At 45.1% G+C, this 17,068-nt stretch overlaps 1 protein-coding gene across 2 annotated transcripts; it reads left to right on the top strand.

Annotated features, from left to right (window-relative positions):
* The first annotated feature begins 119 nt into the window (after positions 1 to 119).
* KARS1 (lysyl-tRNA synthetase 1) lies at positions 120 to 13,665 on the top strand. 2 transcript variants are annotated; one of them, XM_007116512.2, is made up of 15 exons: positions 149 to 250; positions 1,764 to 1,943; positions 3,847 to 4,006; positions 4,927 to 5,092; positions 6,768 to 6,861; positions 7,195 to 7,381; positions 7,468 to 7,593; positions 9,034 to 9,153; positions 10,196 to 10,358; positions 10,467 to 10,640; positions 10,798 to 10,883; positions 11,206 to 11,291; positions 11,907 to 12,033; positions 12,693 to 12,836; positions 13,378 to 13,665. In XM_007116512.2, exons 2-15 carry the CDS (start codon positions 1,798 to 1,800, stop codon positions 13,474 to 13,476), a joined length of 1,878 nt encoding a protein of 625 aa, XP_007116574.1. In that variant the 5' UTR covers positions 149 to 250; positions 1,764 to 1,797; the 3' UTR covers positions 13,477 to 13,665. The 2 variants fall into 2 exon arrangements, with proteins under 2 accessions (XP_023980795.1, XP_007116574.1); XM_024125027.2 differs by lacking the exon at positions 1,764 to 1,943 and having other exon boundaries at positions 120 to 250.
* Positions 13,666 to 17,068: the final 3,403 nt, after the last annotated feature.

Here is a 17,068-nt window from a genome sequence, read left to right as displayed (position 1 = left end):
GCCGCCGCCGCCGCCGCCGCCGCCGCCGCCGCCGCCGCCGCCGCCGCCCCACAACCCCGTACTACGCCTGCGCAGCAGTTGCGCAGAGCAGTGCCCGCCCCCTTTCCCAGGAAGAGGCGGGGCTTCTGAGCGTGACCTGGAAATTGCCGTGCGACCCTCGTCCTCTTTAGGTCCGGCCCTCTGGGAAGATGGCTGAGGTGCGGGGGACTGAAGTTAAAGTGGACGACGGCGAGCCGAAACTGAGCAAAAAGTAAGTGTCGCGGCAGATCATTAAAACCTTTGCTGTCGGAGAGTCTGAACTAGGAGGCGCCTTGAGGCCCCGGCCGAGGCGGCTGTGCCTGGGGCCTTCCTGCCGGTTCTCGTGGGTATGAACATGCTGGGACGTAGTCGCTGCGCCCCGAAACTACATCCCCCAGGATGCCCGGGGGCCCCCCGCTGGTTGGGTCCTTCCTCCTTCTCGTACTCGAGGAGTAAGAATGCGGAGAACTGGGCGGGGACAGAGAAAAGCGAAATTTACTCCTTCCCTTTTCTCCGAGAAATGCGTTACTGTGCCACACCCCGGTAAAGAAGTTGGAGAAATGTTAAATATCCTAGCTTTTCAGAAGCACCTTCAACGTTCGAACTTTATGTATCAAAGGACATTCTGAACCCTTTGTATTAAAGGGATCAGTTCTAAAACTGTGTCGTACACCTATCCATATGGGTTAGAGCATTGTGAGTATGTCTGGCAGTAGGGACTTGTCTCATTTAGCCGGGTACACCAAACTGCACTTAGCACTGCTGGCTATATCTTTGTTAATCACCCCAAATCCTTGGAGTATGAAGGTAAATATAAATAAGTTAAGATTAGCCGCCCTTTCACTGACTGTGTCTTGTATTCTCTTAGTACTACACTCCTTCTCAACCGGAGTTCTTCATAGAACATAGGTAATGATCTGAATAGTTCCTCAGTGCTCCTAAGGATAGTACATAAATATAGTACCGTTCCAGAGGCATCGGAAAGAAGTTAGTTTATTGCATGAAATGCCTGCTTTAGTGCATTTTTTTAGTTCTGTTTCTTAATTGTTCTTGGAACTTCCTTGGTGTGAATCTTTAGTGAGCACCATTGTATGCCAGTTATTTCCTCCAAGTTTAAAAACAGATAGCCTGCCTGCCAGGTGATTCATTCAAGGCCACATTTATTTTAAGGCAATAAAGAACATGATCTCTGTCATTCTGTTGCCTTCCAGTGTTAATGTATAAACTTAATGTAGTCTAAGACTCTTGATGAATTTCTTCTTTCCTCCTTGTTCCTGGAGCTCTAAACAAGGCTTGTCTTTGATTCAGGTGCCTTTGTGTGGCTTGTTTTTAGCTTCCTCTAGAGTTTGCAGTTGATGGTGACGTTTTGTATGCTTCCCATTGCCATCTTTGTGGACAGGTATTTCATCACCAAGAGAGAAACTACATGTCAGGGGCTTCAGAAACAGTCCCATTTTCTAGACTTGTGATCATTTCTACCCATAAACCATTGACTGACTTGCTGTTGACCCCAAATAAGCACCATCTTACCATAGCCAGGACTGAGAACATTGTCAGTTACATTTGCAGCCCAGTGAGTGTTACAGGGTTGATGTCAGTTGAGAGGGTCTTACGTAAAATGGGACCCTAAAAGGTTGTGTAACCTCGCCTTCTCCCCGCACCCAACCCATAAGAGTAGGAGTGCTGGCTGGGAGCATGTGTACTGTCTGTCCCATCTGACACCACATCTCTGTGTTTCCTGTTAGGTGGTGGTAATCATTAGTTCCAGGGTAATCTGCCATGTTGACGCAAGCTGCTGTAAGGCTTGTTAGGGGGTCCCTGCGCCAAACCTCCTGGGCACAGTGGGGACAGAGGGAGCTGCGCCTGTGTCAACTTGCTCCTTTCACAACGATTCACAAGGACAAGCCACTTTCTGATAAAAGGAGGTTGGTGCCCATTACCTTCTTTATTGCTCTGGGAGCAAAACTCCTTCCCTTACTTAGTTTCTTATCTGTTAAGCCTCTGGCTAAGTCTTTGGACTTGCTAAGGAAACAACCCTGCTACCTACCAAAACCAATAGTCCTTTCTCAGTTTCTCTTTAATAAATTCAAATTCTCACTCCATAGATTCTTGAGATGACTTTTAGGTCTTATTCTAGAACAGTGCTGAGAACAAAACCCTTTATGAATAAAGAATTTCTAATGCAGGTTATTTTCCCTTCCCTGTCTTTCTGGAATTTCTTTGCTCCTGAGATTAACTTGGTTTCTAGTCTTAGTTCTTACTCCTAGGACCTTTTTGGATTATCCATATTATTGATTTGACTTAAAGGGCAACAGCCAGTTGAATGGAAAACAAGTTCATCATGTTAATGCCAGGAAGAACGAGAGAGGCTTCGATGCCCACCGACTGAATGACAGCACAATAAGTCTAGCACACTGTTCTAGAAAGGTGGCTTCACAACTGCTACAAAACAGATTATATCCAGAGACACTTACTTTGAGGCCCTCGGAGTCAGTTTTCTTACTTAAAAGATAATCATTTCAAATCTCCAATTAAGTTCTTTTAACTGAGTTATTCTAAACCCATAGATAATTTAAAATGCACCCTGAAGCCAAACAGTATGCAAGCCTGACTAAGGATCACTTGCCATGGTTCATTATGACAGGATATTCAGTTAACATTGGTGGTTTAAAAGAATGATCAAGTCTATTTGAATAATGAGGGTATCCCTCTCTACCCAAATCTGTTTGGTTTCTGGGTTCAGATAGCAAGTTTTCAAGTTATTTAAACTAAGTTGTACCAATCGCTTTAGTTTTTGAGTCTCAGGTGACGAGTATCAAGAGTTTGAATGGTGAGAGATTTGACAAGAAATTTATCCACATCTGTAAACTTTCTGTCCTTGAGGCAGAGTGTGAAGGGTTAAGATAGTGAGGGATACCTAGAATGGTTCACATTTGCATGGTTACTAAAATGCTAGGGGTGGGGTCATCTCTTTATGTACATTATCTCAATCCTCACAACATCTGGGGAGGAGGGTGTCTATTATTATATTACAGGAGAAATTAAGTTACTTGCCCAAAGTCACATAATTGGTAGGTAGGCGTGTCAGGATTTAGCCCCAGACATTCTGGCTCCAAAGATGGTATATTATCCCCTGTGCTGTGCTGCTTTGTACACTATTCTACCCAATTTGTTGTCAAAGTCAGGCTTCACTAGGGAGAGTGAGGCCAATGCTGCGGGCCATTGATCAATGCTGGGGGAGAGATTGTCAGTAGAGTGTCTCCCTGAACTCTGAAGAGCTCCCTCTTCCTCACCCCACCCCAGACTAACCCACTCCTTTCGGGAGGGAAGAGAGATGACAGACAAAGCTAGAGATGTCGCCTTATCACACATCAGATCTGATGCTCTAGGAACTTCATATTCTGCAGAGGAATCCAAACAACTAAGATTCAGTCCCTGGCCTCAAGGAGCTCCCAAGCCTAATTAGCTTGAGAAAAGCCTATCTTGCTGATTTTCTGGAAAACCTTTTTTCCTATTCTAAATATAAATTAATATGTAGGGTTTTCTTTGTCTTTGTCTATCTTGATTTGAGTTGGGATTTAATGCCAAGGACCTCAGACTGGAAAAAAGAGACTGAGAAAGATCTTTCACATCTTTATTCTAAGTTTATTTTTTTCCCTTGTCTGTCTCACATATAGAGTTCAGTGACTGAGAGACTAACAGTGGGCATGTAGAACTGGGCATGAGCGTTTCCCCAGGTTATTCATATTTTTGATAAGTAGCTATGGGGCAGAACCTAGAGGACTCTTCAGGCACCTGTCACGTTGAACATTTTCATCTTCCTGACAGTGAGCTAAAGAGACGCCTGAAAGCTGAGAAGAAAATAGCAGAGAAGGAGGCCAAGCAGAAGGACCTCAGTGAGAAACGACTAAGCCAGGCCGCTGCTGCTGCCACCGACCACACTGCTGATAATGGTGTGGGTGCGGAGGAGGAGAGCTTGGACCCAAACGTGAGTCCTCGGGACCACTGCGCTGGCTGGGCATAGGGAAGCTTCTAATGAGGATTATGGCAAATTCCTTGGGACCAGTGATTAAGGAGATAAATAGGAGCTGAAACAGGCACAGGGATGGATGAGGGTGGGCCCACCACTCCATCTGGTGAAAGGCACAGGCCCTGCGTATTTTTCTTGTCGACTACTTACAGATATTTGGGAGAATCCAGTACTTCCAAGTGACTGATCTTCCTTGGAGCTAGCTGGGCCTTATAGCAGCCCCAGAGGAAATGTCTCCCTAAAGGTGGGCTGGGGTTTACTTTAGCCCAGAGATGGGCAAACTGTGGCCCACAGGCCACCACTACCCCAATCCCTCCTCCCTGGTTTTATAAATAAAATTGTGTCGAAACACAGCCATGCCCATTTGTTTACATATGTCTAAGGCTGCTTTCACACTACAATAGAGTTGAGTAGTTGCTCAGAAAAAGTTTGCTGACCCCTGATATAGAATATTCCTTTTACATACCCTCCAGGCCCATGGGCCTGCCTTGGGGAAAAAGTCTGGTGTGTGGCCAGGGGCAGGAAAGTAGGAAGATAAGTGACTCACCATGCAGATGTGTCTACAAAAGTGGCAACCAGGGCCATCTGTACCAATTAAACATTATTTTAGGCAGAGATGTGATTTTTCTTTTTGTTGAATCTTGTATTTTGGAATTCTGGCCTTTATTCCCAGCTGTGGATCTGGCAGCCCTGCATATTTAAGTGCAAATCTCACTCCATATTTCAAGCCTGTGATTTCAAGGATGCAGGGGGGTTGGTTAAAGAAACCTCACTGTATTGGGGCCCCTCTGAGGCAGAATACAGAACTCCGTTAGGCAAGCCTCTGGACTGACCAGGTTCAACTTCTCAAAAGCTCTTTTGTTTTTTGTTTTTAACAGCAATACTTCAAAATCCGCAGCCAAACAGTCCACCAGCTGAAGGTCAATGGGGAAGACCCATACCCACACAAGTTCCACGTCGACGTCTCGCTCACTCACTTTATCCAAGAATACAGTCACCTGCAGCCTGGAGAGCACCTGACTGACATCACCTTAAAGGTGGCAGGTAGGAAGATTCCCTGGCAGTTTGCTGAGCTCCCGCAGCAGGCAGGCCTCTACAGTTGCACAAAGGAAGGCCTGGGGTGGTCTTGCTCTCAAAAAGCTTAAGTCTGAGGCTACATTACTAGAGATGGCACCAGTATGTCTATTCACACAAAGTAGAGCAGCCCTGAGGCATGAGGTCACATTCCAGTGGTGATGCTACAGAGGAAGGGGCATTCTTTGTGGGGGACTCCTGGCCTGACGCTGCTACTCATTCACAGTCCTTTATGAGGACTTCCCTTCATCAGTGGGAGCCATGACCCTGAGCTCCTAAAAATTGCAATCTGTTCCTAGACTACTTTACACTAGGCTATTTTTCTAGAGCACTGTTATTTTGGAGTTTACTATCTTGTGTGGGATCTTCTCCTTAATTTAAAAGATAATTAAATCCTGTCTTTCGTTTATACCTTCCCCCAAAAAAATATATAAAACTATTTGTTGTAGAAAATTTAGAATGTTGAAACATTCAGAAAAGCAAAGAAAGAAAAGTTTGATTACCCATAATCCCACCACCCAGAGAGAACCCCTGCCAATACTTAAATGCCCCCAAATTTCTTTTTCTTTAAAGTCCAGTGTTTTCACTAGAACATGTCTTGATGTTAGTTATTCTGGGTCAGTATTCTCAGGTACAGTGTGCCCTTTATTTTTTTTTTAATAAATTTATTCATTTTATTTTATTTGTGGGGTCTTCGTTGCTGCACGCAGGCTTTCTCTAGTTGTGGCAAGCGGGGGCTACTCTTCATTGCGGTGCGCGGTCTTCTCATTGTGGTGGCTTCTCTTGTTGCACAGCACGGGCTCTAGGAGCATGAGCTTCAGTAGTTGTGGCACGAGGACTCAGTAGTTGTGGTTTGCGAGCTCTAGAGCACAGGCTCAGTAGTTGTGGCGCACAGGCTTAGTTGCTCCGCGGCATGTGGGATCTTCCTGGACCAGGGCTCGAACCCGTGTCCCCTGCATTGGCAGGCGGATTCTTAACCACCGAGCCACCAGGGAAGCCCTGTGCCCTTTAAATGTGTATTCTCAAGTCTTTTTTTTTTTTTTCTGCGGTACGCGGGCCTCTCACTGTCGTGGCCTCTCCCGTTGCAGAGCACAGGCTCCGGATGTGCAGGCTCAGCGGCCATGGGTCACAGGCCTAGCCGCTCTGCGGCATGTGGGATCTTCCCGGACCGCGGCATGAACCCGTGTCCCCTGCATCAGCAGGCGGACTCTCAACCACTGCGCCACCAGGGAAGCCCTGCACCAGGTCTTAGATGTGGCATGAGGGATCTAGTTCCCTGACCAGGGATCAAACCCAGGCCCCCTGCATTGGGAGCACAGAGTCTTAACCACTGGACCACCAGGGAAGTCCCTGTGCTTTCTATTTTTATGTGAGGATTTAGGAAGATCCCACAACTATGCTGCCACCAACATTCCAGGAATCCACTGAACACCTTTAAAAGCCAGATCTTCCTGCACATCTTTTAACTGGTTTAAATGGGGAGCCAACTTTGTCATGAAGAAAATGGCAGGGCTTAGGCCTCAGGCTAAAATCAAATTGTTCTAGTTTATATTCTGCCTGGTTGTAAAAACTGCAGAGGGAGCTTTTTTGGCACTGATATCATGAAATAGCTTCTGCTTCTGTCATTATTTTTGCTGTTCTCTAGGTAGGATCCATGCCAAAAGAGCTTCTGGGGGAAAGCTCATCTTCTATGACCTTCGAGGAGAGGGGGTCAAGTTGCAAGTCATGGCCAATTCCAGGTATATGGAAATATCCAGTTACAGGCCTTTCTAGGTTGGCCCAGAGCAACATGACTGGGGACAAAGGCCCATATAGTCTTCTTTTCCCATAGGAAATTAAAGTGAAAGGGAGTGGTATATGGTTGGGAAAATAAAAGGGCCATCTGGTCACCTGGAGAATAAAGACTGATCTTGGGTTGTGGAGCAGTTAAAAATAAAAGATAATACTTTTTAACAGTTGACCTTGAATCTGAGATTCTTCTTGGGTACACTTTATTGAGGGTTCCACAGTAAACCAGTGGTCAGTTTTAATTTGGGATATTGTATACTGAATTATGTTTTCCATTTATTCAGGAATTATAAATCTGAAGAAGAATTTATTCGTATTAACAACAAACTGCGCCGGGGAGACATAATTGGAGTTCAGGGCAATCCTGGGAAAACCAAGAAGGGCGAGCTGAGCATCATTCCCTATGAAATCACACTGCTGTCTCCTTGCTTGCATATGTTACCTCATCTTCACTTTGGCCTCAAAGACAAGGTAATTTCTCGTGGCCTCCTGGCTCTGGTTTATCATACCATTGAATCAAACACATCAGTGATCTCTGTCTATTACTTTTCATTTAGGAAACACGGTTTCGTCAGAGATACTTGGACTTGATCCTGAATGACTTTGTGAGGCAGAAGTTTATCATCCGCTCTAAGATCATCACATATATAAGACGTTTCTTGGATGAGTTGGGATTCCTAGAGGTGATGGAAAGTTCTTACCTGACATGATGAGCTGCCTTCTCTGCTTGCCTCTTACTCTTCTTCCCTTCCCTTCTCCACAGGCACATCCTGTATCAGTATCCTTCATGCTCAGTGAAAAGTCCCCTTTCTTGCCAGTGTCTTTGTTCCACCTTGTTTATTTAGTGCCCTGATTAGGAAGGTAGGACGGGACTTCTAAGTTAATGGACAAAGTAGAGGGTCATCCACGTGCTAACAATGCCATGTTCAATGTGTTACCAACTCATTTTGCTTTTTTGTAGCATTAAAAAATATTTTTCTTGATTTTTATTCAACTTATTTAAACTAAAAAATGTTGTTTAGAAAATTTGTAGAGAAAAAAATTTTTTTTTAATATTTTCTAATTTTATGAGAAAGGTGAGTACCTGTTACCATACAACAAATTCAAACAATAAAGAAATAAATAGAAACAAAACTGAAAGTCCCCTTTCATTTTTTTCCCAGCTAATGTCCCTCTCCAAACTTGAATTTGAGGTGGCACAGTGGTTAAGACTGCGCTCCCGATGCAGGGGGCCAAGGTTCAATCCCTGGTCAGGGAACTAGGTCCCACACGTGTGCCGCAGCTAAGAGTTTGCATGCCACAACTAAGGAGCTCTCGAGCCTCAACTAAGGAGCCTGCGTGCTGCAACTAAGACCCAGTGCAACCAGATAGATAAATAAATAAATAAATAAATATTTTTTTTTAAAAAAAACTTGACTATGTATCCTTCCTCGCCATTTACTCTGCATATTTATAATACCTCCATTCCTGTGCATGTTGCAGGTGGGGTACATGTGTAAGTGTTTTAGAAGGATTTTATTTTTTGCTTTAAACATAAATGAAGTCACATCGTATGTATTATAATGGACCGCCCCCCACACACACAATATATTCTGGGGCCCTTTGCATGTCCATATATATGTGTGTATGTGTATTCCTTTTTGATGCTTTATAATTATTTCCCCTATTGATAGTTTAAGTTTCTGATTTTCTTCAGTAATGTTTTAGTGAACAGCTTTGTACCCATGGACAGGTGTTTCTGTAGGATGGATTTCTAGAAGTAGAATAAGTCAAAGGGTATAAGCAGTTACAATTTTTAATAAATACTGAACTCAAGAAACTGAACTCAAGAAAGGCTGTACCCATTTAGAGTCCCACTAACAGCTTGTGAAAGTTTACGGTACTGTGTTAATGGTGTTTGGTATTAATAGAGACAGTATTCTAGAAAATCAAGCTATCTCTACTTTTTTTGTCAAGCACCTACACATTATTATTATTATTTTTTTTTTTACACATTGTTATTGAGCTTAACTTTTACTTGGGATTTAGTAGGCTTAGCCTATCACATTCAAAGCATGAGCCATTCCGAAGAACTCTAGTTTGAGACCTCTGTCTGTGAACTAAATGTTTTTCCTCTCTTTTAGATTGAAACTCCCATGATGAACATCATCCCAGGGGGAGCTGTGGCCAAGCCTTTTATCACCTACCACAACGAGCTGGACATGAATTTATATATGAGGATTGCTCCAGAACTCTACCATAAGGTAGTCAATAAGAAGATGCCCTGTGTCCTTAGAGAATTAGAAGGCTGAAAAATATTGGCTAGACAGGTACAGTCAGAAACAAGAAGAACATTGAGGGTAGAGCAACCCGGAGAGTATTCTAAATTGTCAGGCTTCTGAGTGTTACATTTCTGGAATTTATCTATAGGATCAGTAGAGCATTATAGGGCAAAGGGTGTATCTTTCCTAGGTGTACAGATCCTCCTAACATACTTTGTTTCCCATGATCTCATAATACTTTTAAGTTTATAATCCTCCTTGGATTAAATTTGATTTTAGTCTTTTGTAGAAGAATGAGTTGAATCTCTGTCTGAAAGTTGGAAATATCCTCAAATCACCAGGGTAAATATCGAAGACTGTGTCATTTGAGATTCTTACTTGCAAACGACAAAACCTGTTAATGGTGTCTAAGCAAAAAAAAAAAAAAATGTATTCGAATATATAAGGAAGCTCACTAATTTCCAGGAAGGTCAGAGAATCAGGCTTGGAGACCACACAACTAGGAATGATTCTGAATCATATCACTGGGCTGCTCCCATGAAGAACCCAGTATCTTCCAGTCAGGAGAGTTACCACAACTCATAAGCTTGGCACTAGGCACAGGTCATTGCCATTGGGACTTCTGCAGTTACTACCTCTATAAGCCAGATATCTCTGGCCCCCTTCACCAGAAGGGATTCCGTGCAATACCTGCATTTTCTTTGCATGTTGAAGTCTCACAGGTTGGGAAACTTAGGTCACATGTCTACATCCTAACCCCAAAAGAGGCTTCTTTCTTGGGGAGGCTCACACTCACAAGATGAGGGACACCCCAGACAAAGGAAGAGAGTTCCGTGATCCTGGACAGCCAGAATGGTGACTGTCCACAAAGGCCTAAAGAGAGTAGGGCACTCAGCATTTGGGTAGAGACCTGAAAGCATGCCTTGAGCTGTGAAATCCAAGTTACAGCTTTTGTAGGCAGACACTTTCCCTAGCCAGTAAGACAAGATTAGCTGCCCTGACCACGGCCGTGTGTTGTTATTAGATGCTGGTGGTTGGTGGCATCGACCGGGTTTATGAAATCGGACGCCAGTTCCGGAATGAAGGAATTGATTTGACTCACAATCCTGAGTTCACCACCTGTGAATTCTACATGGCCTATGCAGACTATCATGATCTCATGGAAATCACAGAGAAGATGATTTCAGGTGACCCCTCCTGCTCCCTTTGTCTTTCACACGTGTCTGAAGGGCTGGTGTGCCGCTTTCAATTGGACTTCCTGTTGGTCCTCTTTAAATGACACATTTCTTTCCCAGGGATGGTGAAACACATTACAGGCAGTTACAAGGTCACCTATCATCCAGATGGCCCAGAGGGCCAAGCCTGTGAGATTGACTTCACCCCACCCTTCCGGAAGATCAGCATGGTAGAAGAGCTTGAGAAAGCCCTGGGCATGAAACTGCCAGAAACTAACCTCTTCGAAACCGAAGGTAAAGTGATGCACTCCTTCACTGTAGGGCCCTCCTTCCTATTCAGCTCTGAATTAGATTAGGTCAGGGCTAGAATTTCCCATGTTAATTCTCTTTATATACCTCTTAATGGAGTAGTGTGATGTCTTCTGTCCTAACTTGTATGTTTGTATTACAGAAACTCGCAAAATTCTAGATGATATCTGTGTGGCAAAAGCTGTGGAATGCCCTCCACCTCGGACCACAGCCAGGCTCCTTGATAAGGTGAAAGGCCGTGCACTTCTAGTACATGCCCTCATCCAGTGGTAACGCCCCCCTATTCCCTATGAAGGTGATCTCCACTGTAGAGAATGAACTTCTACAGCTTCACAGGAAAGCTCTAATGAGAGAACAAATTTTGAATTCCTGCTGTACTAAGCTCTGTGCCAAATAGTTATGTTCGTTACCTTATTACCAACCATTGAGAAGCTTAGGATAAACCCCTATAGCATCAGGTATAGGGTTAGGGTCCGAGGCCTCTACCACCAAGACAGAGATGATCAAAATGCCATTTAGAAGGGCTCTCTAACTCTGCTTTCTCCTTAAGCTTGTTGGGGAGTTCCTGGAAGTGACGTGCATCAATCCTACGTTCATCTGTGATCACCCACAGATAATGAGTCCTCTGGCCAAATGGTAAGATAAAGCACGGTGTTGCAGTTACCTGTTGCTGCATAACCTCAGAACTTAGCGACATAAAACAGTTTATTCTCCAGAGTTTGTGGGTTCATTGGGTAGTCTTTCTGCTCTACGTGGTGTTGGCTAGGGTAACTCAAGTGGCTCTTTTCAACTGGGAACTCTGCCAGGGCACCTTGCATCTCCTCCACATGGGATCTCATCCTCTGGGGCCTCTCTGGCAGCGTAGCCAGGGTTCCAAGTGGAAGCATTCCAAAAGAATAAATCCTGATGTGCAAACACATATCAAGCCTCTGCTGATGTCCCATTGGCCAGAGCAAGTCATATGGGCAGCCCAGAGTCGGTGTGGCAGGGACTACAGAAGGGCATGAATACAGGGGGTATGGTTCAGTGTATCAGTCTATCACACGCGCCTGTTGTGAAGATAATTAAAGCTTCTTTGTCTCTAACCCTCCTCGCTAATGTACCAAATGATTTGGTGCCAAGAATGCATGCAGGCTTTGGATCACAATCGGTAACAATTTTGAGTCAACTAGATTTCAGGAATTCTTGTTTGTACCAGATGTTCTTACTGAACCTGCATATTCACCCTCCCCTTTGGTCTCCTGTCCCCAGGCACCGCTCTAAAGAGGGTCTGACCGAACGCTTTGAGCTATTTGTCATGAAAAAGGAAATATGCAATGCCTACACTGAGCTGAATGACCCTATGCGACAGCGGCAGCTTTTTGAAGAACAGGCCAAGGTAAGGAAGGAATGTGTGCCCACTCACCAGAAGATATCAGCCTTAACCCTGGTCTGTGTCTTGTCTGCAACTCCTGGTGACTTCAGCAGAATGAAGGATGAAAGCCACAGGCCTCACTGGAGGAAGTCACATTTCAAGATGGAGAACTTGACTAGTTTTGGCCCTAGAATTTCTATATAAATGGAGCTTAGGCATGAATATCTGTTTGAGGAGTGTGACACTTGACAAGAACATAATTTTTCTTAGATGGTACATTTATTGAGGTGGCGTGAGGATGAGAAGCCAAAGCACCCACAGGCTGCCTGCACTAGCACTGCCACTGATGGGTGGTCCGGGAAGTGGGAGAAAGACGTGGGAATCATCAGACTCTCTGAGAGAAAATGCGGTTCACTGGACTCGAAGAGCCCCAGGCAGTAGAAGTATTTTCATTTCGCAGAGAAATTTGCATGTGTTCTGAGGTAGAGTTCATCAGTCCTGACCTCCAGGTCTTTGAAAGAAATGGCTCCATCCTGGAGTTACTGGGAAACCAATTCCCAGCAAGTGCTGGGTGTCCAGAGCATCCCTGGAATGATAACGCCTCTGGAAGTTTTCACGTGCTCACTCAGACGCTGAGAGAGCACAGCCTAGAACAACGTCGCTGTGTGGTTCTCCTCTTCCAGGCCAAAGCTGCTGGCGATGATGAGGCCATGTTCATAGATGAAACCTTCTGCACTGCCCTGGAATACGGGCTGCCCCCCACAGGCGGCTGGGGCATGGGCATCGACCGCGTCACCATGTTTCTCACAGACTCCAATAACATCAAGGTACGAGGAGACCCTGAAGGAGCACCTCTGTGTTAGAAGCGGGGTGGGGTGGGCCTGGAGCATAGAGAGAGAGGGCTTTGGGCTAGGAGGAGGGGCAGGCAGAGAAGTTACCGGTGACTTCACGGGAGGAGGGGCAGAGCATCTGACCTTATAGGATTTGGGGGGTTTTCAACCTGAGGCAGAAGAAACACTAATTGTTCACATTTCTTAAGGATCCAAGGAACATGCTAAGCCATCTACATGCATTATCTCATTTAACTTAAGTCAGCTTATGATGTGTAGAAACTGTTGCTATCCCAAGTTTATAGTTGAGGGAATCATATTTGAAGAGAACCTGTTTATTCCTTCTTTTGACATTGGTACCCTAGGCAGCACTGTGCATTTCTTCTTTTCTGTCCTCTGTAACTGAGAGGGACTGAATTGAAGTAAAAGAACACAGATCTCCGGGTTTTGGTGATAACAGTAATGAGGGGAGAAAGGAGTAGGTGGATAGCCAGGAAAAAGTGTGTCTTAGCTTCAGAATGCATTCTCTCTCCTGTAGGAAGTGCTTCTGTTTCCTGCCATGAAACCCGAAGACAAGAAGGAGAATGTAGCCACCGCTGATGGACTGGAAAGCACAGCAGCCAGCACTTCTGTCTAGAAAACAATAACAGCAAGCCGTATGACTTGGGCATCTTTGCGTTTGTGCAGAAGATCAAGGACTGCGAGGGAATTCCTGTGTGTGTTGCTGTCTGTTTGACTATCACATTTCATGTCAGCCATCAAAAGAGAGAAGAGGAATTAAGAATTCCTTTTTACTCCTTGTTACCAAATAAACCGTTTGTCTCTACTCCTGTCTCATCACTCTTTTTACTTTTGGAATGTCATCTTACTTCTCAGACAGCTAACATAATGAATGTTTAGGATTATACCACTTCATTCATTCAACAAATTTATATTAATGTCTGCTCTGTGCCAGCCATTGTACACAGCAGTGAACAGAAGCCAAGTTCATGCTTTTGTGGAACTTATACTCTTGCTTTAGGGGCAGGAGTTTGGGGGGCAACTAAACAAACAAGAAACAAGTAAATCCATGTTATTTGTGGTAGTGATGCATGCTAAGAAGAAACATGAAGCAGGGAAAGGGGACAGAGGTGCTATTATATTTTATTTTAAAGTCTTTATCGAATTTGTTAACAATATTGCTGCTGTTTTATGTTTTGGTTTTTTGGCCGTGAGCCATGTGGGATCTTAGCTCCCCGACCAGGGATCAAACCACCCCCTGCATTGGAAGGCGAAGTCTTAACCACTGGACCGCCAGGGAAGTCCCCAGAGGTGCTATTTTAGATAGAAGTGATGGAGGCAGTGCTACGTTGCATATGTGGTCAGGGAAGATCTCTTCTAGGTGACGCTTAAGTAGAGATCTGGAAACAGAGATCTGAGTGGAAAAGGGGTGATTCAGACTACAGGGCTGCATTTTTGAGGAACAGCAAAGGGGTCTGGTTTGGCCAGAGAGGAGCAAGTAAAGATCAGTAAGAGGCCAGATCATGCAGGCATCTGTAAGCCATGCAGAGGAGTATGTATTTTATTATGAGTGAGGTGTGAAGCCATTGGAGGGTTTTGAGCAGTGTTGTTTTGTTTGTTTGTTGGCCACACCACGTATGGCGTGTGGGATCTTAGTTCCCCAACCAGGGATCAAAGCCATGCCCTCTGCATTGGAAGCACGGAGTCTTAGCCACTGGACCACCAGGGAAGTTCCCTTGAGCAGTGTTTTTAAAAGGTTGTTCTAGTTAGCATGTGGAAAGCAAGAGTGAAAGGGAGACAGTTGCACTGCAGCAGTGGGCTAAGGAGAGATGATGGCTTAGCCTTGGGTGGTGTAAAGTGATGGTGATGGTTGAGCCATTGGAGTTTGCCTGTGTTCCTGAGGTCAGCAGAATCTGCTGTCAACGTGGGTTGTAAGAAGAGGAATCAAAGATAATTTCAAGGTTTGGGGCCTGACCAACTGGAAAGTAGAGTTGTCATTGACTTGAGATGGAAAAAACTTGAGGAAGTACAGGTTTGAGAAGGAAGGTCGAGTGTTTGGTTTTGGACATAATTAAATTTAACATGCTTGTTAGACATTGGGTGGGAAGAGTGAATAGAATGCTGAATAGTGAGTCTGGTGTATTCTCATTTTCAGCACAGTTCAATTGAGCTAAGAATGTGACAAGGGTATGGCTGGGGACCTGCTGTTAAAAGAGAGCCCATGACACAGGGAGGCAGCTGGGGGAAACTTTTCTCCAATGAGACAAAAAAGGACTTGTCTTTTGCACTTCAGCAAAACCTTTGCAAGCGTCTCGGCTTAGGAGTTGCCAGTCTACTTTCACAGAGCAGGTTTTTACTTTGCGGTTGGTAAAATGATCTAAGCACGCAGAATTACCTAACTGGGAACTACAGGGAGTGCTGAGAAACTCACTCCTTGCTGGTGTTGAACATGGGCTCCAGGAGCACTTGGCAGTGTTGGTTAGATGACCAGGTGGTATTTCAGAAGAAACCCATCATATGGCACATCCTTCAGCAAGGTGGTGTTAATTAAAATGAAAAAACTCACCAGGATAAGGGACTGGGCTTCAGGCACCACTGTACTGACAATGTGGACCATTGGAAAAGGCAACAAGGTAATCCTTGTTGAGGTCACAAGTGATCTTTCAAGAGCTGTTTAGTAGTAGGCTGGGGGCAGATGCCAGCTGTCTGGCCTCAAAGAGCTTGGGGATAGAGCAACTGAAGCAGCAGTAGACATCTTGTCTGTGCGGTTTAGCAGGAAAAATGACAAACAGAATGAAAGCTGGAAGGGGACTACCCTGGTGGTGCAGTGGTTAAGAATCCTCCTGCCAACGCAGGGGACATGGCTTTGATCCCTGGTCTGGGAAGATGCCACATGCCGCAGAGCAACTAAGCCCATGTACCACAGTTAAGCCTGCGCTCTAGAGCCCGTGGGCCACAACAACTGAGCCCACGCGCCTAGAGCCCGTGCTCCGCAACAAGAGAAGCCACCGCAATGAGAAGCCCGCGCACCACAACGAAGAGTAGCCCCCGCTCGCCACAACTAGAGAAAGCCCGTGCGCAGCAATTAAGACCCAACACAGCCAAAAATAAATAAAATTAAATCTTAAAAAAAATCCTTTAAGAAAATAGATATTTAATAAATCATCCCCCAAAAAACAAAAAATGGCAACTCTGGAAAATGCTTTGAAGGAGAGATCCATGCGGTATTGAGAAACTCTAACAGACCTAGTTAAGGAAGGCTTCCCTGAGGACATCAGATCTGAGATCTGAAGGAAGATAGAGCGCTAACTTGTCAAAGAAGGGAAGGAAGGGCTTTCCATAGTGTGGCAACAAGTGCAAAGGCCCTGACGAGGAAAGAACAAGGAGAAGACCAATACCACTAGGTATAAAAACCCAAAGAAATATGCCAACAGATGAAGCAGGAGGGTGCTGGTCATATAGGGCTGTGAGCCCTACTAATGCAGACTTTGTCTGCATTTTAAAAGTACTGGGGGGCTTCCCTGGTGGCGCAGTGGTTGGGAGTCCGCCTGCCGATGCAGGGGACGCGCAAAAAAAAAATAAAATAAAAGTACTGGGAAACCACTGAAGCATTTAAGCAGGGGAGTGACATCATATTTGCATTTTGACAACATCAGTCTGGCTGCTCTGTGAAAAAGAATTGGAGTTGGGCAGAAAGAGGTTAAAGTCCAAGGTTAACAAGCAGTCCAAGAGGGAGACAACAGCAGTTCGGACTAGGGTGTTGCCATGAAAATGGACAGAATTGGATGGACGAGACAGAAAGCTCAACAGGACTTGGTAATGGATTATATATTGGATTATATTATGGGGGTGAAAGGAAGGGGAATGACAAGGTGATTCACTTTTCAGTTTATGCCACACTTTTCATTTATGCCACAAATGTGGCAACCACATTTGTTGCCACAAATGGTGGTACTAATCCCTGAGATAACCCTGGAAGATGATTCCCCCACCAGGAGTCTTTAAAGACAAGGAGTCAGTCGCAGATTAAAAATGCTGGAGGGGGCTTCCCTGGTGGCGCAGTGGTTGAGAGTCCGCCCGCCGATGCAGGGGACATGGGTTCATGCCCGGGTCCGGGGAAGATCCCACATGCCGCGGAGCGGCTGGGCCCGCAAGCCATGGCCGCTGAGCCTGCGGCGTCCGGATCCTGTGCTCCGCAACGGGAGAGGCCACAATAGTGAGAGGCCCGC

Source organism: Physeter macrocephalus, chromosome 17 (genome assembly GCF_002837175.3).
Source record: "Physeter macrocephalus isolate SW-GA chromosome 17, ASM283717v5, whole genome shotgun sequence".
In the NCBI taxonomy this organism is placed as follows: Eukaryota; Metazoa; Chordata; class Mammalia; order Artiodactyla; family Physeteridae; genus Physeter; species Physeter macrocephalus.
Note: the sequence above shows the minus strand (reverse complement) of the source record. Positions and strands in the feature narration are given on the sequence as shown.

What these genes read in the sequence shown, in the direction of transcription:
- KARS1 (XM_007116512.2), top strand. Translation starts at nt 1,798, where the DNA reads ATGTTGACGCAAGCTGCTGTAAGGCTTGTTAGGGGGTCCCTGCGCCAA. An exon ending in ACTTTGGCCTCAAAGACAAG is followed by an intron (nt 7,382 to 7,467) that starts GTAATTTCTCGT and finishes CTTTTCATTTAG; the next exon opens with GAAACACGGTTTCGTCAGAG. An exon ending in TTTTTGAAGAACAGGCCAAG is followed by an intron (nt 12,034 to 12,692) that starts GTAAGGAAGGAA and finishes CTCCTCTTCCAG; the next exon opens with GCCAAAGCTGCTGGCGATGA.